General features: G+C 37.7%; 1 protein-coding gene across 2 annotated transcripts in view; it reads right to left on the reverse strand.

Moving 5' to 3' along the window:
• Positions 1–3,361: 3,361 nt before the first annotated feature.
• Positions 3,362–22,368, reverse strand: part of LOC149429404 (high affinity immunoglobulin epsilon receptor subunit gamma-like) — a 25,543-nt gene continuing 6,536 nt past the window's right edge. The window contains exons 2-6 of one of the 2 annotated variants that reach the window (XM_089666447.1): positions 21,940–22,040; positions 20,445–20,495; positions 13,815–13,883; positions 6,240–6,260; positions 3,362–3,554 (exon numbers count right to left, since the gene is read on the reverse strand). In XM_089666447.1, coding sequence (XP_089522573.1) covers positions 3,495–3,554; positions 6,240–6,260; positions 13,815–13,883; positions 20,445–20,495; positions 21,940–22,026 — 288 coding nt within the window. In that variant the 5' untranslated portion in view covers positions 22,027–22,040 and the 3' untranslated portion in view covers positions 3,362–3,494. Of the gene's footprint in view, positions 3,555–6,239; positions 6,261–13,803; positions 13,884–20,444; positions 20,496–21,939; positions 22,041–22,368 lie in introns of both variants that reach the window. The other variant, XM_089666448.1, reaches the window with a different exon arrangement.

A 22,368-nucleotide genomic window follows, 5' to 3' on the forward strand; every position in this document is an offset into this window, starting at 1 on the left:
TTTTTTTTCCATAGAAGTCTAAGTTGCGGCAGACTTTGCCAGTTAAAAAGAAAAAAAAAAACAGCAAAGTTAATATTTACCAAATACATTTTTTCTGTAACTTTAATTATTATTATTCTATGAAAAATAATAATAATAATAATAATAAGAAGAATTATTATTATTATTATTATTATTATTTTTTATTAAATAATAATAAGAAGAAGAATTATTATTATTATTGTTATTCTATGAAAAATAATAATAATTATTATTATTATTACTTTTCATTTATTATTATTAATAATAATAATAATAATAATAATAGTAATAATAATAATCATAACAATAATAAAAATAAAAAATATTAACAAGAATAAATTTTTTTTAAAAAGGAACCGCACCGACAATCACTGATTTAAAAAACTACTTTTATTAAGAGGAAATATTTTAAATTAAAATTCACAATTGCCAAAAACAAACATTTGAAAAGCTTTTGAAATGTTCCAGGTATTTCCACATAAAACATAGAAAAGCAAGTACTTTAAAAATAGTAATAATAATAATAAAAAAAAAAAAAAAAATAGAACTATATAAATTGTGAATTGTTTACATATCATATACTAGAATATCCTATTTTTTTCCCCAAAGAAGTCTAAGTTGCGGCAGACATTGCCAGTTAAAAAGAAAAAAAAAAAGCAAAGTTAATATTTACCAAATACATTTTTTCTGTAACTTTAATTATTATTATTCTATGAAAAAATAATAATAATAAGAAGAAGAAGAAGAAGAAGAATTATTATTATTATTACTTTTCATTAAATAATAATAATAATAATAATAATTATTATTATTATTATTGTTATTCTATGAAAAATAATAATAATAATAATAAGAATTATTATTATTTTTACCTTTCATTTATTAATAATAATAATAATAATAATAATAGAAATAATAATAATCATAACAATAATAAAAAATATTAACAAGAATAAATTTTTTTAAAAAGGAACCGCACCGACAATCACTGATTTAAAAACTACTTTTATTAAGGGGAAATATTTTAAATTAAAATTCACAATTGCCAAAAACAAAGATTTGGAAAGCTTTTGAAATGTTCCAGGTAATTCCACATAAAACATAGAAAAGCAAGTACTTTAAAAATAATAATAATAATAAAAAAAAAATAGAGCTATATAAATTGTGAATTGTTTACATATCATATACTAGAATATCCTATTTTTTTAGTCTAAGTTGCGGCAGACTTTGCCAGTTAAAAAGAAAAAAAAAGAAACAGAAAAGTTAATATTTACCAAATAAATTTTTTCTGTAACTTGCAAAAATCACAACATAAGCAATAATAATAGAAAAGTAAAAATAACAGAATTACTATGCTTATTATTAGCTTAAAAACATTAAAAAAAACAAAAAAAACAGCAAATTTAATATTTACTAAACAGGCAAAAATGTTCTGTAACTTGCAAAAATTACAAAACAAGCAATAATAATAATAATTAAAAAAAAAAGGAAAAGTAATGATTTTTAATGTGTATTATTATCTTTGCAAGTGACTCATTTTTCTTATCAGTTTTGTTTGTCAGTAATAATTTCCCACAAGATAACTCAAACTTCCTCTTTGTGTCATGTTTCAGTCAACACCTCGGCATAACGCCATGATGTCATCTCATCCTCTGCTGCTGATTGGCTAGTTATGTGTTTTTGAATTTTCCCTGCTGAGCGGTTGACTTATTTATAAAAAAAATATCCTCAGCAAGAGCCGCCGTCACACATCGTACTTTAAAGTGTAACTAAACCCCGGACCCCGCATTCACTATATCCGCTCTCCCCGGACCCGCATTCACTAATATCCCCTCTCCCGGACCCCGCATTCACTATATCCGCTCTCCCGGACCCCGCATTCACTATATCCGCTCTCCCCGGACCCCGCATTCACTATATCCGCTCTCCCCAGACCCCGCATTCACCATATCCGCTCTCCCCGGACCCCGCATTCCACCATATCCGCTCTCCCGGACCCCGCATTCACTATATCCGCTCTCCCCGGACCCCGCATTCACTATATCCGCTCTCCCCGGACCCCGCATTCACTATATCCGCTCTCCCCGGACCCCGCATTCACTATATCCGCTCTCCCCGGACCCCGCATTCACTATATCCGCTCTCCCCGGACCCCGCATTCACTATATCCGCTCTCCCCGGACCCCGCATTCACTATATCCGCTCTCCCCGGACCCCGCATTCACTATATCCGCTCTCCCCGGACCCCGCATTCACTATATCCGCTCTCCCCGGACCCCGCATTCACTATATCCGCTCTCCCCGGACCCCGCATTCACTATATCCGCTCTCCCCGACCCGCATTCACTATATCCGCTCTCCCCGGACCCCGCATTCACTATATCCGCTCTCCCCGGACCCCGCATTCACTATATCCGCTCTCCCCGGACCCCGCATTCACTATATCCGCTCTCCCCGGACCCCGCATTCACTATATCCGCTCTCCCCGGACCCCGCATTCACTATATCCGCTCTCCCCGGACCCCGCATTCACTATATCCGCTCTCCCCGGACCCGCATTCACTATATCCGCTCTCCCCGGACCCCGCATTCACTATATCTGCTCTCCCACAGTACACACAACATGGAAATTCAATTATTTTAGTAAATATAAAGTGCTAAATCCCTTTTCTCATCAGCAGTATATAGCAGTCTTGTGACTTCTATCAGTGTCCAGCGGAGCAGATGTTAAAGCTTGTAGGAGACCTTTTCATTCTGTTCTAGGAGGATGCAAAACCCTGACCTGCGCTGATTGGCTCTGTGCTGATAACATGCACTGTCCCAAAAAAAAATCCCTCTCTAGCAATACACACCACACTGAGCATGTGCAAAGTGTCTCCACACAAGATGTCTTATCAGGAGATAAGAGCGGGGACACAGGAAGAAGGGGAGGATCAGAGAAGACAGGATCAAACAGCCTTTTTGCATGATGCAAAGGATTAACCCCTTGGGTTCCACAGGGGTATAACAACTGGATCTACAGACCGATTTCACTGTTGGGGGTTCAGTAACACTTTAAATTCGGGTTTTTTTTTCTGTCATGATGTGTCATGTTGGTGTGTGAATGTTGTTCATGTTGGATTGGAGTCTATTGAGGGTCACGGGAAGTTGTATTCTTTTGGGTCGAACTGCCACTTGCAGGAGGATTGGGCATTGGCAAAAAAAAAAGTGACAGTTACTTGACTTCCTGTGTCCCTCGATGGGGAGAAAGGAAGGAAATCTTTCAATCCTGACTGATATTCTTCCATTTGGTAAGAGATAAAAAAAAAAATCGTCTAAATTCTGTGACCCCCCCCCCCCTGTACCTGGGTGTACCCCGCACCCCGCCATCCGTACCTACAGATCCAAAGAGTGAAACATGTCAGAGAGAGCAAGAAGGAAACCCCAACCGTGCGATATAAACAGCGGGGTGATATCATCTGTTATCTTCATCTTCAGGTCGACTTCTGACCCTTCAGAGTCTCATACGTAGCCTTGTCTGTAGGACCGAGACCCTGCAGGGACAAAGGGGGCGTCATAACCAGTCCATTATACAGAGTGACATCACCGCCCTCCGGATATAAGATATATTATACAGGAGTGACATCACCGCCCTCCGGATATAAGATATATTATACAGAGTGACATCACCGCCCTCCAGATATAAGATATATTATACAGGAGTGACATCACCGCCCTCCAGATATAAGATATATTATACAGAGTGACATCACCGCCCTCCAGATATAAGATATATTATACAGAGTGACATCACCGCCCCCCAGATATAAGATATATTATACAGAGTGACATCACCGCCCTCCAGATATAAGATATATTATACAGAGTGACATCACCGCCCTCCGGATATAAGATATATTATACAGAGTGACATCACCGCTCTCCAGATATAAGATATATTATACAGAGTGACATCACCGCCCTCCAGATATAAGATATATTATACAGAGTGACATCACCGCCCTCCAGATATAAGATATATTATACAGAGTGACATCACCGCTCTCCAGATATAAGATATATTATACAGGAGTGACATCACCGCCCTCCAGATATAAGATATATTATACAGAGTGACATCACCGCCCTCCAGATATAAGATATATTATACAGAGTGACATCACCGCCCTCCGGATATATTATACAGAGTGACATCACCGCCCTCCAGATATAAGATATATTATACAGGAGTGACATCACCGCCCTCCAGATATAAGATATATTATACAGAGTGACATCACCGCCCTCCAGATATAAGATATATTATACAGAGTGACATCACCGCCCTCCGGATATAAGATATATTATACAGAGTGACATCACCGCTCTCCAGATATAAGATATATTATACAGAGTGACATCACCGCCCTCCAGATATAAGATATATTATACAGAGTGACATCACCGCCCTCCAGATATAAGATATATTATACAGGAGTGACATCACCGCCCTCCAGATATAAGATATATTATACAGGAGTGACATCACCGCCCTCCAGATATAAGATATATTATACAGGAGTGACATCACCGCCCTCCAGATATAAGATATATTATACAGAGTGACATCACCGCCCTCCGGATATAAGATATATTATACAGGAGTGACATCACCGCCCTCCAGATATAAGATATATTATACAGAGTGACATCACCGCCCTCCAGATATAAGATATATTATACAGAGTGACATCACCACCCTCCGGATATAAGATATATTATACAGAGTGACATCACCGCCCTCCAGATATAAGATATATTATACAGAGTGACATCACCGCCCTCCAGATATAAGATATATTATACAGAGTGACATCACCGCCCTCCGGATATAAGATATATTATACAGAGTGACATCACCGCCCTCCAGATATAAGATATATTATACAGAGTGACATCACCGCCCTCCAGATATAAGATATATTATACAGAGTGACATCACCGCCCTCCAGATATAAGATATATTATACAGGAGTGACATCACCGCCCTCCAGATATAAGATATATTATACAGAGTGACATCACCGCCCTCCAGATATAAGATATATTATACAGAGTGACATCACCGCCCTCCAGATATAAGATATATTATACAGAGTGACATCACCGCCCTCCAGATATAAGATATATTATACAGAGTGACATCACCGCCCTCCAGATATAAGATATATTATACAGAGTGACATCACCGCCCTCCAGATATAAGATATATTATACAGAGTGACATCACCGCCCTCCAGATATAAGATATATTATACAGAGTGACATCACCGCTCTCCAGATATAAGATATATTATACAGAGTGACATCACCGCCCTCCAGATATAAAATATATTATACAGAGTGACATCACCGCCCTCCAGATATAAGATATATTATACAGAGTGACATCACCACCCTCCGGATATAAGATATATTATACAGAGTGACATCACCGCCCTCCAGATATAAGATATATTATACAGAGTGACATCACCGCCCTCCGGATATAAGATATATTATACAGGAGTGACATCACCGCCCTCCGGATATAAGATATATTATACAGGAGTGACATCACCGCCCTCCAGATATAAGATATATTATACAGAGTGACATCACCGCCCTCCAGATATAAGATATATTATACAGAGTGACATCACCGCCCTCCGGATATAAGATATATTATACAGGAGTGACATCACCGCCCTCCAGATATAAGATATATTATACAGGAGTGACATCACCGCCCTCCGGATATAAGATATATTATACAGAGTGACATCACCGCCCTCCGGATATAAGATATATTATACAGGAGTGACATCACCGCCCTCCGGATATAAGATATATTATACAGAGTGACATCACCGCCCTCCAGATATAAGATATATTATACAGGAGTGACATCACCGCCCTCCAGATATAAGATACAATACAGAGTGACATCACCGCCCTCCAGATATAAGATATATTATACAGGAGTGACATCACCACCCTCCAGATATAAGATATATTATACAGGAGTGACATCACCGCCCTCCAGATATAAGATATATTATACAGAGTGACATCACCGCCCTCCAGATATAAGATATATTATACAGAGTGACATCACCGCCCTCCAGATATAAGATATATTATACAGGAGTGACATCACCGCTCTCCAGATATAAGATACAATACAGAGTGATACTTACAGTGTAAACACTTTCTCCTCCCTGAAAAAAACAAAAAAAACAATAATAACAATGTAACAACATACAATATATTCTGTACAGCACCATAAATATATATATTATTACTTTGAAAATGCGATCGTTTAAAATTCACAATTTATAGATTTATAGATGGCGGTGTGAATGTTATAGTTTTTCAACCGTTCTATAATTAAAAAAAACCCAAATATTTTATATATGTACATTATATATATATATCTGATGTGTAGTTTGTGACGCCGGCTGGGAGTGTATTTAATTTTTATGATTTGATATTATAATACATTTCTATTACTGAGAACATTTATATGCTCAGAGTTAAAGTAGTATTCCGGGCTCAGCTAGTCTGACCGTTGTCCCCTCCCCCCTCCTCACCCCGGTGCTGACCAACCTGATGTGTATGCTTGCCTACTTTCAGCTCCGGTCCGGTCACATGATCCCCTGCGTCAGTTGGTGGTGGCTGCAGGGGAGAAGAGGGAGCGCTTGACAATGGCTGGGAATTCCAGGACCAGTAACATCACCCCATAGGCTTCCATGTCCCAGCCGTTCCCGTAGGCTCCCATGTCCCAGCCGTTCCCGTAGGCTCCTATGTCCCAGCCGTTCCCGTAGGCTCCCATGTCCCAGCCGTTCCCGTTGGCTCCCATGTCCCAGCCGTTCCCGTAGGCTCCCATGTCCCAGCCGTTCCCGTAGACTCCCATGTCCCAGCCGTTCCCATAGGTTCCTATGTCCCAGCCGTTCCCATAGGTTCCCATGTCCCAGCCGTTCCCGTAGGCTCCCATGTCCCAGCCGTTCCCGTAGGCTCCCACGTCCCAGCCGTTCCCATAGACACCCACGTCCCAGCCGTTCCCATAGACACCCACGTCCCAGCCGTTCCCGTAGGCTCCCACGTCCCAGCCGTTCCCGTAGGCTCCCATGTCCCAGCCGTTCCCGTAGGCTCCCATGTCCCAGCCGTTCCCGTAGGCTCCCATGTCCCAGCCGTTCCCGTAGGCTCCCATGTCCCAGCCGTTCCCGTAGGCTCCCACGTCCCAGCCGTTCCCGTAGGCTCCCATGTCCCAGCCATCATCAGCACTCCTTCTTCTCCCCTGCAGCCACCACTGGCTGACGCAGGGGATCATGTGACCGGACCAGAGCGAGCCTAAAATAGGTGAAAATATAGATCTTTCTTACACAGGATAGGTATTTGGAGCGGAATTCAAGAACAATCATTTTTGTCAGGCTGCATGCACACTATATATATATATATATACACACATACACTATAGATACTATATATATATATATGACCACATGTTAAATATTAAATGAAAACGGATTTATAGATTTAATTTTAATTTTACTTGAATACTCACTTTAACTTTTGTCATATATATATTATTATTATACAGGATATATATATATATTATTATTATACAGGATATATATTATTATTATTATACAGGATTTATATATTATTATTATTATACAGGATATATATTATTATTATTATACAGGATATATATTATTATTATTATTATACAGGATATATATATATATTATTATTATACAGGATTTATATTATTATTATTATACAGGATTTATATATTATTATTATTATACAGGATATATATTATTATTATTATTATACAGGATATATATTATTATTATTATTATTATACAGGATATATATTATTATTATTATTATACAGGATATATATTATTATTATTATTATTATACAGGATATATATATATTATTATTATACAGGATTTATATATTATTATTATTATTATACAGGATTTATATATTATTATTATTATTATACAGGATATATATAGCACCAGCAGGAATACAGAAGCAATATGAATATGGGTGTGTGTGTGTGTATATATATTCTTTTTTTGGTAGTATAGTACCCGGACCACATGTTACATATTAAATATAAGTTTAATGAATATTATTGTATTATTAATTAATTTGCTAGTTTTATATGCAATATATATATATATTATTATACAGGAAATATATATTATTAATATTATTATTATAATACAGGATATATATATTATTATTGTTATACAGGATATATATTATTATTATTAGTATCATTATTATATACATATATATTCTTTTTTTTTTGGTAGTATAGTATCCGGACCACATGTTACATATAAGTTTAATGAATATTATTTATTTTTCTGGTTTTATATATATATATGTGTGTAGTGTGCAGTATATACTGTATATGAAGTATATGATAGACAGACATTAGCAGTTTTGTGACCACATGTGAAATGTTCGAAGTGTTGCATCTCTCTGTATATATATATAGAGTGTAACGACAACCACCTCCTCTATCCCCTACAGTCTGGCTTCCGTCCCCTACACTCCACCGAAACTGCCTTACTCAAACTCTCCAACGACCTGCTAACCGCCAAAGCTAATGGCCACTACTCAGTCCTCCTACTCCTTGACCTCTCCGCAGCCTTCCACACAGTCCACCACCCCCTCCTCCTCAGAAAACTACACTCCCTCGGCCTCAGAGACTCTGCCCTCTCCTGGCTCTCATCCTACCTGTCACAACACTCCTTCAGCGTTACCTATAATGCTACCACCTCCCCCTCACTCCCCCTCTCTGTTGGGGTCCCTCAAGGCTCTGTCCTCGGGCCCCTTCTCTTCTCCATCTACACCTCCTCCCTTGGCCAACTCATACACTCTCACGGCTTCAACTACCACCTCTATGCCGACGACACACAAATCTATCTCTCAACCCCCCACCTCACCCCCTCGGTCTCCGCCCCCCACCTCACCCCCTCGGTCTCCGCCCGAATCACACACCTACTGAACGACATATCAGACTGGATGTCACTCCACTTCCTTAAATTGAACCTCTCCAAAACCGAGTTTCTTGTCTTTACCCCCCCAGCCTGGACACCACCCCCCATTGACTTCTCCATCACATCCAACAATGCCACCATCAAACCCACCCCGCAGGCCAGAGTACTTGGTGTCATTCTGGACTCCAACCTATCCTTCCAGCCCCAAGTCCAATCTTTAACAAACTCGTGCCGCCTCATGCAGACTCCACCTCCGCAACATGCAGACTCCACCTCCGCAACATGCAGACTCCACCTCCGCAACATGCAGACTCCACCTCCGCAACATGCAGACTCCACCTCCGTAACATGCAGACTCCACCTCCGCAACATGCAGACTCCACCTCCGCAACATGCAGACTCCACCTCCGCAACATGCAGACTCCACCTCCACAACATCGCCAAAATCCGCACATTCCTAACCCCAGAAACCACTAAACAGCTCATCCACTCCCTCATCATATCACGACTCGACTACTGCAACTCCCTCCTCACTGGCCTGCCTCACCGCTGGCTATCCCCGCTTCAGTCCATCCTGAATACGGCTTCCAGACTCATTCACCTTTCCAACCGCTTCGTTTCCGCCACCCCCCTCTGCCAATCCTTCCACTGGCCTCCACTCAGTGTCCTCCACCCCCCTCTTCCAATCCCTCCACTGGCCTCCACTCAGTGTTCTCCACCCCCCTCTTCCAATCCCTCCACTGGCATCCACTCAGTGTCCTCCACCCCCCTCTGCCAATCCCTCCACTGGCCTCCACTCAGTGTCCTCCACCCCTCTCTGCCAATCCCTCCACTGGCCTCCACTCAGTGTCCTCCACCCCCCTCTGCCAATCCCTCCACTGGCTTCCGATTGCGCAACGGATCAAATTCAAAATCCTAACACTGACGTACAAAGCCGTCCACCATACTGCCCCGAACTACATCACTGACCTAATATCCAAGTACCGCCCAACACGCACACTCCGCTCCTCACAAGACCTCCTTCTCTCTAGTTCCCTGGTCTCCTCCTCCCGTGCCCGCCTCCAGGACTTCTCCAGGGTGTCACCCATCCTCTGGAACTCCCTTCCCCAACCCATCAGATTATCACCTACTCTCCTCTCCTTTAGGCGCACCCTGAAAACCCATCTCTTCAGGGAAGCCTACCCCACCCCCTGCTAACTTGCCGACCTCCTCCACTCTTCCTACCACTCCATCCCCCACAGCTATCCCCTCCTGTGCCACCATCCCCTCCCTCCTAGATTGTAAGCTCCAAGGAGCAGGGCCCTCAATCCCCTCATGTTTTGCATTGTATTGGTATTGTTCTGTCACATGTTCTGTCCCCCTTTGTAATGTACAGCGCTGAGCCAACTATTGGCGCTTTATAAATACTGTATAATAATAATGATAATAATATAGGGTGTATATAGAGTGTATATATATATAGGGTGTTTATAGGGTGTATATATATATAGGGTGTATATAGGGTGTATATATATATAGGGTGTATATAGGGTGTATATATATATATAGGGTGTTTATAGGGTGTATATATATATAGGGTGTATATAGGGTGTATATATATATAGGGTGTATATAGGGTGTATATATATATAGGGTGTTTATAGGGTGTATATATATATATATAGGGTGTATATAGGGTGTATATATATATATAGGGTGTTTATAGGGTGTATATATATATAGTGTGTATATAGGGTGTATATAGGGTGTATATAGAGTGTCTAGTATATATATATAGGGTGTATATAGGGTGTATATAGAGTGTATAGTATATATATATATATATATAGTGTGTATATAGGGTGTATATAGGGTATAGTATATATATAGGGTGTATATAGGGTGTATATAGAGTGTCTAGTATATATATATAGGGTGTATATAGAGTGTATATAGGGTGTATATATATATAGGGTGTATATAGGGTGTATATATATATAGGGTGTATATAGGGTGTATATATATATATAGGGTGTATATAGGGTGTATATATATATATAGGGTGTATATAGGGTGTATAGTATATATATATATATAGGGTGTATATAGGGTGTATATATATATAGTGTGTATATAGGGTGTATATATATATATAGGGTGTATATAGGGTGTATATATATATAGTGTGTATATAGGGTGTATATATATATATATAGGGTGTATATAGGGTGTATAGTATATATATATATATAGAGTGTATATAGAGTATATATATATATATTGTCCATCTCAGAGTAAACCCCGAGGTGCAGATCTTCGTACTTGTCTGACCACATCCTCCTCCACGAAGGGCCCGGGGCCCCCGCTCAGCACTGACACACATAGCCACAATATATGTTTCTCTCTTTTTTTGTTTTTTTTGAGTGTCACTTGCAGCCCCCTCACCCCCACACTGGCTGCCCGATCCTAGGAGCTTGCAATCTAATCTCAGGGAACATTAGGGTGTGATGTGGGGGGGGGGGCTGACAGCGCGGAGGCGACAGGCGTTGAGGAGGAAGTGGTCAGACAGGCGCTGGACGCTGCAACAACGCTTCTTGTTTCGCTCTGAGACACCCGCCGCCTTAAAGGGCCCCGGTGGAGGAGCTGCGGGGGGCTCAGGAAACCCAACATCTCCCGGCCGAACGTTTCGTTTTGTGTTTGTTTTTTGTGGTTCTTTTTACATCAGGCGATTGTTTTAACTCGGGGAACCGGCTTACATGACCAGACAGTCCTCATTATCTGACTCCTGACACCCTCAAAAACGTTGTGCTTTCTGTCTCTGCCCTTCCCCCGCTTCTACCTGCTTGCTAGAACAGGGCAACCATGGCAATGGTACTAGTAGACCCATCTCAGGGAAATCCCCTGCTTCTGTGATTGGCTTACTACCTCTGCCGGAAGTCTGCGCAGAACTTGAGGTCAAACTGCCAGCTGCCTGTTGTATGGAATGAAGGAGTCCCCAATGAAGGAGTCCCCAATGAAGGCGTCTCTAATAAAGGAGTCCCCAATGAAGGAGTCCCCAATGAAGGCGTCTCCAATGAAGGCGTCTCCAATGAAGGAGTCCCCAATGAAGGAGTGCCCAATGAAGGCGTCTCTAATAAAGGATTCCCCAATGAAGGAGTCCCCAATGAAGGCATCCCCAATGAAGGCGTCTCCAATGAAGGCGTCTCTAATAAAGGATTCCCCAATGAAGGAGTCCCCAATGAAGGCATCCCCAATGAAGGAGTCCCCAATGAAGGCATCCCCAATGAAGGCATCCCCAATGAAGGCATCCCCAATGAAGGCGTCTCCAATGAAGGCGTCTCCAATGAAGGCGTCTCCAATGAAGGAGTCCCCAATGAAGGCGTCTCAAATGAAGGAGTCCCCAATGAAGGAGTGTCCAATGAAGGAGTGCCCAATGAAGGCGTCTCTAATAAAGGAGTCCCCAATGAAGGCATCCCCAATGAAGGCATCTCCAATGAAGGCGTCTCCAATGAAGGAGTCCCCAATGAAGGCATCTCCAATGAAGGCGTCTCCAATGAAGGAGTCCCCAATGAAGGCATCTCCAATGAAGGAGTCTCCAATGAAGGCGTCCCCAATGAAGGCGTCTCCAATGAAGGCGTCTCCAATGAAGGAGTCCCCAATGAAGGCATCCCCAATGAAGGAGTCCCCAATGAAGGCGTCTCCAATGAAGAAGTCCCCAATAAAGGCGTCCACAATGAAGGCGTCTCCAATGAAGGAGTCCCCAATGAAGGAGTCCACAATGAAGGCGTCCCCAATGAAGGCGTCTCCAATGAAGGAGTCTCCAATGAAGGCGTCCCCAATGAAGGAGTCCCCAATGAAGGAGTCCCCAATGAAGGAGTCCCCAATGAAGGCATCCCCAATGAAGGAGTCCCCAATGAAGGCGTCTCCAATGAAGAAGTCCCCAATAAAGGCGTCCACAATGAAGGCGTCTCCAATGAAGGAGTCCCCAATGAAGGAGTCCACAATGAAGGCGTCCCCAATGAAGGCGTCTCCAATGAAGGAGTCTCCAATGAAGGCGTCCCCAATGAAGGAGTCCCCAATGAAGGAGTCCCCAATGAAGGAGTCCCCAATGAAGGCATCCCCAATGAAGGAGTCCCCAATGAAGGCGTCTCCAATGAAGAAGTCCCCAATAAAGGCGTCCACAATGAAGGCGTCTCCAATGAAGGAGTCCCCAATGAAGGAGTCCACAATGAAGGCGTCCCCAATGAAGGCGTCTCCAATGAAGGTGTCTCCAATGAAGGCGTCCCCAATGAAGGCGTCTCCAATGAAGGCGTCCCCAATGAAGGCGTCCCCAATGAAGGAGTCTCCAATGAAGGAGTCTCCAATGAAGGAGTCTATAATGAAGGCGTTCCCATGAGCATCCCATTGGCTGCGGTAGAAGAATGATGATGCAATATTTCCTTTTAATTGGGCTGGTCATGTGATCATACTGGGAGGCCCTTCCCACATCCGCTGGGATGACCAATCTCAGTACTTCCAGAGCAGAAGCAGGCAAGGATCTGCGGTCTGCTAATGTCTTTCAGGGTCCTCGGCCTCGGCATCTGGTCACATGATCTCTCTTAAAGGGGACGTCCGCTTTCTGGGCGATCCTTCCCTTCACCAGAGACCGTGTGACCACTGCTCATACAGGCAGCCCCAGGAGGAGCTGGAGCAGCATTGGCTCCAGGAGAGGGAAGCCTACTTATCTACATAGTGATCAGATCTGACAACACGCACCAGGTCCTCACCTTCATCTCCGTCCCTCCTTCTCCCTTCCCGATCTCGCTGTAGATCTGCTTCGATGGGTAGCTGAGTGGCTGCAAACCAAACACACATTATTGTACCCCGAGTGACTGCAAGTACCCGCCCCCCGAGTGACTGCAAGGACCCGCCCCCGAGGAACTTAAAGGAAAAATACAAGGCTGTAGATCAGGGGTTTTTTTCTTTTTTTTTTAGATCTTTTCCAGATTCAGCCAGTATAGATACCTGAAATCTGTATTTATATCAAAGAGCTGAAAGCAGAAATCAGGCTTTGTAGTGGGAGTGTTTGTTCTCTGATGGGAGGGAGGGGGAGGGACTTAGGTAGGACTACAGGAAGGAGAGGAAAATCGAGCTGGGGGTCACCTGTGCTAGTAGTCTATGGAGCTGGGAGTGGGCGGGAAAGTGGGTGGAGTCTGCAGAACTACATGCTCTGAAATGTGTTGTCACCCTTGCAGCAAGACATTGGGGGGCGGGGGAGGGGGCACTAGGGTGTGAACGTTTGAAAGGTGTTACCCCCAAAAAGACCAGCTCTGACTAGTTTTAGATGGAACGGGGGATGGGTTAGACCCTCCATCAGGTCTGTACTGCTGTCTATACGCACTTCCTAAACTGGTGACAACCTGTCACTTCCTGAGACACAAGGGGGTTTATTTACTAAAGCTGGAGAGTCCAAAATCAGACTCCCTTCTGCATAGAAACCAATCAGCTTCTAACCTCAGCTTGTTCAATGAAGCTTTGGCAATGAAACCTGGAAGCTGATTGGTTTCTATGCAGAAGGGAGTCTGATTTTGGACTCTCCAGCTTTAGTAAATAAACCCCAAGGTGTCACCAGGACAGGAAGCGAGGATCTGAGGTTCTAACCCATGCCCGCTCCTGACAAAACTAAAAAAAAAGAAAAAAAAAGTTACAAATTATTTTTGGACATGGCAAATCAAATAGATGGCCTTGCAATAGATTAAAAAAAATAATAATATTAAAAAATAATATCCAAAAAGATCTAATGTATATTCAAGAAATGGGAAATCAAATAGATGAAATAATAAATATAATATAATATAATGTAATATAATATTTGTATTTTCAGACACGGCAAATCAAATGCCTTGCAATAGATTAAAAAAATAATAATAATAATAATAGTAATATTAAATATAATATCCAAAAAGATCCAATGTATATTCAAGAAATGGGAAATCAAATAGATGAAATAATCAATATAATATAATATAATATAATATAATATAATATTTGTATTTTCAAACATGGCAAATCAAATTCCAAGCAATGCCTTGCAATATAAAAATAAATAAATAAATATAATATTTAAAATGTTACATGGCAATGGCTTGCAATAGATTAAAAAAAAAAAATAATAATAGTAATATTAAAAATAATATCCAAAAAGATAAAATGTATATTCAAGACATGGAAAATTAAATAGATAAAATAATAAATATAATATAATATAATATAATGTAATATAATATTTGTATTTTCAGACACGGCAAATCAAATGCCTTGCAATAGATTAAAAAAAATAATATTAAAAAATAATATCCAAAAAGATCCCGTGTATATACAAGACATGGGAAATCAAACTCTGTGCAATGCCTTGCAATAGATTAAAAAAATAATAATAATAATAATAGTAATATTAAATATAATATCCAAAAAGATCCAATTTATATTCAAGAAATGGGAAATCAAATAGATGAAATAATCAATATAATATAATATAATATAATATAATATTTGTATTTTCAGACATGGCAAATCAAATTCCAAGCAATGCCTTGCAATATAAAAATAAATAAATAAATATAATATTTAAAATGTTACATGGCAATGGCTTGCAATAGATTAAAAAAAAAAAATAATAATAGTAATATTAAAAATAATATCCAAAAAGATAAAATGTATATTCAAGACATGGAAAATTAAATAGATAAAATAATAAATATAATATAATATAATATAATGTAATATAATATTTGTATTTTCAGACATGGCAATTCAAATTCCAAGCAATGCCTTGCAATATAAAAATAAATAAATAAATATAATATTTAAAATGTTACATGGCAATGCCTTGCAATAGATTAAAAAAAAAAATAATAATAATAGTAATATTAAAAATAATATCCAAAAAAATAAAATGTATATTCAAGACATGGGAAATCAAATAGATAAAATAATAAATATAATATAATATTTGTATTTTCAGACATGGCAATTCAAATTCCAAGCAATGCCTTGCAATATAAAAATAAATAAATAAATATAATATTTAAAATGTTACATGGCAATGCCTTGCAATAGATTAAAAAAAAAAATAATAATAATAGTAATATTAAAAATAATATCCAAAAAAATAAAATGTATATTCAAGACATGGGAAATCAAATAGATAAAATAATAAATATAATATAATATAATGTAATATAATATTTGTATTTTCAGACACGGCAAATCAAATGCCTTGCAATAGATTAAAAAAATAATAATAATAATAATAGTAATATTAAATATAATATCCAAAAAGATCCAATGTATATTCAAGAAATGGGAAATCAAATAGATGAAATAATCAATATAATATAATATAATATAATATAATATAATATAATATTTGTATTTTCAAACATGGCAAATCAAATTCCAAGCAATGCCTTGCAATATAAAAATAAATAAATAAATATAATATTTAAAATGTTACATGGCAATGGCTTGCAATAGATTAAAAAAAAATAATAATAATAGTAATATTAAAAATAATATCCAAAAAGATAAAATGTATATTCAAGACATGGAAAATTAAATAGATAAAATAATAAATATAATATAATATAATATAATGTAATATAATATTTGTATTTTCAGACACGGCAAATCAAATGCCTTGCAATAGATTAAAAAAAATAATATTAAAAAATAATATCCAAAAAGATCCCATGTATATACAAGACATGGGAAATCAAACTCTGTGCAATGCCTTGCAATAGATTAAAAAAATAATAATAATAATAATAGTAATATTAAATATAATATCCAAAAAGATCCAATTTATATTCAAGAAATGGGAAATCAAATAGATGAAATAATCAATATAATATAATATAATATAATATAATATAATATTTGTATTTTCAGACATGGCAAATCAAATTCCAAGCAATGCCTTGCAATATAAAAATAAATAAATAAATATAATATTTAAAATGTTACATGGCAATGGCTTGCAATAGATTAAAAAAAAAAAATAATAATAGTAATATTAAAAATAATATCCAAAAAGATAAAATGTATATTCAAGACATGGAAAATTAAATAGATAAAATAATAAATATAATATAATATAATATAATGTAATATAATATTTGTATTTTCAGACATGGCAATTCAAATTCCAAGCAATGCCTTGCAATATAAAAATAAATAAATAAATATAATATTTAAAATGTTACATGGCAATGCCTTGCAATAGATTAAAAAAAAAAATAATAATAATAGTAATATTAAAAATAATATCCAAAAAAATAAAATGTATATTCAAGACATGGGAAATCAAATAGATAAAATAATAAATATAATATAATATTTGTATTTTCAGACATGGCAATTCAAATTCCAAGCAATGCCTTGCAATATAAAAATAAATAAATAAATATAATATTTAAAATGTTACATGGCAATGCCTTGCAATAGATTAAAAAAAAAAATAATAATAATAGTAATATTAAAAATAATATCCAAAAAAATAAAATGTATATTCAAGACATGGGAAATCAAATAGATAAAATAATAAATATAATATAATATAATGTAATATAATATTTGTATTTTCAGACACGGCAAATCAAATGCCTTGCAATAGATTAAAAAAATAATAATAATAATAATAGTAATATTAAATATAATATCCAAAAAGATCCAATGTATATTCAAGAAATGGGAAATCAAATAGATGAAATAATCAATATAATATAATATAATATAATATAATATAATATAATATTTGTATTTTCAAACATGGCAAATCAAATTCCAAGCAATGCCTTGCAATATAAAAATAAATAAATAAATATAATATTTAAAATGTTACATGGCAATGGCTTGCAATAGATTAAAAAAAAAAAATAATAATAGTAATATTAAAAATAATATCCAAAAAGATAAAATGTATATTCAAGACATGGAAAATTAAATAGATAAAATAATAAATATAATATAATATAATATAATGTAATATAATATTTGTATTTTCAGACACGGCAAATCAAATGCCTTGCAATAGATTAAAAAAAATAATATTAAAAAATAATATCCAAAAAGATCCCATGTATATACAAGACATGGGAAATCAGACTCTGTGCAATGCCTTGCAATAGATTAAAATAATAATAATAATAATAATAGTAATATTAAATATAATATCCAAAAAGATCCAATTTATATTCAAGAAATGGGAAATCAAATAGATGAAATAATCAATATAATATAATATAATATAATATAATATAATATTTGTATTTTCAGACATGGCAAATCAAATTCCAAGCAATGCCTTGCAATATAAAAATAAATAAATAAATATAATATTTAAAATGTTACATGGCAATGGCTTGCAATAGATTAAAAAAAAAAAATAATAATAGTAATATTAAAAATAATATCCAAAAAGATAAAATGTATATTCAAGACATGGAAAATTAAATAGATAAAATAATAAATATAATATAATATAATATAATGTAATATAATATTTGTATTTTCAGACATGGCAATTCAAATTCCAAGCAATGCCTTGCAATATAAAAATAAATAAATAAATATAATATTTAAAATGTTACATGGCAATGCCTTGCAATAGATTAAAAAAAAAAATAATAATAATAGTAATATTAAAAATAATATCCAAAAAAATAAAATGTATATTCAAGACATGGGAAATCAAATAGATAAAATAATAAATATAATATAATATTTGTATTTTCAGACATGGCAAATCAAATTCCAAGCAATGCCTTGCAATGTAAAAATAAATATAATATTTAAAATGTTACATGGCAATGCCTTGCAATAGATAAAATAATATAGAAAAAAATAATAACAAAAATAATAATATTAATATTAAAAATAAAGTTTTAATGAATGATCAAGACATGGCAAATCAAACTCCATGCAATGCCTTGCAATATATAAAATAATTTTAAAAATAAATAATACAAATAATAAACAAATATGGTGACAACCTGTCACTTTCTAAAGCACATTGTGTCACCAGGACAGAAAGTGAGGATCTGAGGTTCTAACCCATGCCCACTCCAGGCAAAAATAAAAAAAAATAAAAGTTTACGATGTAATTTCAGACATAGCAAATCACACTCTGTTCAATGCCTTGCAACATATAAATTAATAAAAAAATAATAAAATAAAAATAATATACAAAAATTTTATTTTTTTTTCAGACATGGCAAATCAAAGTTCGTGTGATGCCTTGCAATATATAAAATAATAAAATATAAATAAACAAATAAATAAAAATAATATTACAAAGTTTAATTGTCTTTTCAGACATGGCAAATGAAATTTCAGCAATGCTTTGCAATATAAAAAAAAACATACAAAAATAAATAACCAAACATAATCCTAAAAAAGTTACATGGCAAATCAAACACTGGGGAATGCCTTGCAATAGATTAAATAATAAAAAAAAATTAAAATAATCTTTAAAAAGTTCCAATATATATTCAAGACATGACAAATCAAACTGTGTATAATGCCTTACAATATATAAAATAATTAAAAAATATATATATAATAAACTAAAAATAATATAGAAAAAGTCACTTTTTATTTTCAGATATGGCAAATCAAACTCCGCGTGATACCTTACAATGTATAAAATAAAAAAAATAAAATAAAAATAATTTTAAAAAGTAACAATGTATTTTCAGACATGGCAAATAAAAATCTGTGCAATACCTTGCAATAAAAAAAAAAAAAAAAAAAAAATTACACGACAAATTATATTAAAAACTTACAATGTATTTTAAGACATGGCAACTCAAACTTTAAGTAATGCCTTGCAATATATAAAATATTAATAATATAAAAGGTTACATTGTATTTTCAGACAGCGAATCAAACTCTGTATAATGCCTTGCAATATATAAAATAATCTAAAAAAAATAATAAAAATAATTTTAAAAAGTAGCAATGTATTTTCAGACATGGCAAATAAAAATCTGTGCAATACCTTGAAACATTACAAAAAAAAAGCAAGAAAAATAATATAAAAAAGTTACAATGTATTTTAAGACATGGCAACTCAAACTTTAAGTAATACCTTGCAATATATAAAATAACCTAAAAATAATAAAAATAATTTTAAAAAGTTACAATGTATTTTCAGACATGGCAACTTAAACTCTGAGTAATGCCTTGCAATATATAAAATAATACATTTTATATATATTAATAATCAGAGAGTATTGTCCCTATCAGCACAGTGAGAAGTTGGAGAAGACCGGAGGAACTGAGTCCTTCCACCACTGGAGGAACTTCCTGTTCTCGTTATTGATACAAATGAGGATCAGAAAATAAGAAGTCCGTACCTCGTACAGAGCAGGCCCCGGATTCTTCTTTTTCTCCCTTGAGGTCTTAATCTGAAAAAGAAACAAAGGAGATGTGATTGGCAGGACACCAGAATCCCGGGGAGGACACCAGAATCCCGGGGAGGACACCAGAATCCATGGGAGGACACCAAAATCCCGGGGAGGACACCAGAATCCCAGGGAGGACACCATTATCCCGGGCAGGACACCAGAATCCATGGGAGGACACCAAAATCCCGGGGAGGACACCAGAATCACGGGGAGGACACCAGAATCCCAGGGAGGACACCAGGATCCAGGGCAGGACACCAGAATCCATGGGAGGACACCAAAATCCTGGGGAGGACACCAGAATCCCAGGGAGGACACCAGAATCCCAGAGAGGATACCAGAATCCCGGGCAGGACACCAGAATCCCGGGGAGGACACCAGAATCATGGACAGGACACCAGAATTTTGGAGAGGCGACCAGAATCCTGGGGAGGACACCAGAATCCCGGACAGGACACCAGAATCCCGGACAGGACACCAGAATCCTGGAGAGGACACCAGAATCCTGGGGAGGACACCAGAATCCCGGGGAGGACACCAGAATCCCGGAGAGGACACCAGAATCCTGGAGAGGACACCAGAATCCTGGAAAGGACACCAGAATCCTGGGGAGGACACCAGAATCCTGGAGAGGACACCAGAATCCTGGGGAGGACACCAGAATCCTGGAGAGGACACCAGAATCCCGAGGAGGATACCAGAATCCCGGGGAGGACACCAGAATCCCGGACAGGACACCAGAATTCCGGGGAGGACACCAGAATCCCGGGGAGGACACCAGAATCCCGGGGAGGACACCAGAATCCCAAGGAGGACACCAGAATCCCAGGGAGGACACCAGAATCCCGGGGAGGACACCAGAATCCCGGGGAGGACACCAGAATCCCGGGGAGGACACCTGAATCCCAAGGAGGACACCAGAATCCCAGGGAGGACACCAGAATCCCAAGGAGGACACCAGAATCCCGGGGAGGACACCTGAATCCCAAGGAGGACACCAGAATCTCAGGGAGGACACCAGAATCCCAAGGAGGACACCAGAATCCCGGGGAGGACACCTGAATCCCAGGGAGGACACCTGAATCCCAGGCAGGACACCTGAATCCCAAGGAGGACACCAGAATCCCAAGGAGGATACCAGAATCCCGGAGAGGATACCAGAATCCTGGAGAAGACACCAAAATCCCAAGGAGGACACCAGATCCCAGGGAGGACACCAGAATCCCAGGGAGGACACCGGAATCCCAGGGAGGACACCAGAATCCCGGGGAGGACACCAGAATCCCGGGGAGGACACCAGAATCCCGGAGAGGACACCAGAATCCAGGAGAGGACACCAGAATCCCAGGGAGCCCTCCAGATCCATGGGTTTCACAAGCAAATGTCGGAGAGGATACACCAACACAATGAAGATCTTCCCCTTGCTGCAGAGAAATGCCCTTACCTTCAGGTGGCAGTAGAGAGCAGTGAGAACGATTCCATACACAAACAAAATGGCGTCCAGGATGTAGCAGATCTCCGGCTCGTTCATCTTCGCAGATACAGCTGGAAATAAAACCCAAAAGACGAATTAGAGATCTATAATGACGACTTCTATTACTGGAGGAACCAAAGAAACAGGAAAAGATAGACTGCATGCAAACTGAGAGGGGTCACCACTGGGAGGAAGGAGGTCCTGATTCCTATATACAGACCTAGAGGGGTCACCAGGAGGAGGAAGGAGGTCCCGATTCCTCTATTTAGACCTAGAGGGGCCACCAGGAGGAGGAAGGAGGTCCCGATTCCTCTATATAGACCTAGAGGGGTCACCAGCAGGAGGAAGGAGGTCCTGATTCCTATATACAGACCTAGAGGGGTCACCAGGAGGAGGAAG

Source organism: Staurois parvus, unplaced genomic scaffold (genome assembly GCF_062004578.1).
Source record: "Staurois parvus isolate SC_StPar_1 unplaced genomic scaffold, SC_StPar_1.0 ptg002715l, whole genome shotgun sequence".
In the NCBI taxonomy this organism is placed as follows: Eukaryota; Metazoa; Chordata; class Amphibia; order Anura; family Ranidae; genus Staurois; species Staurois parvus.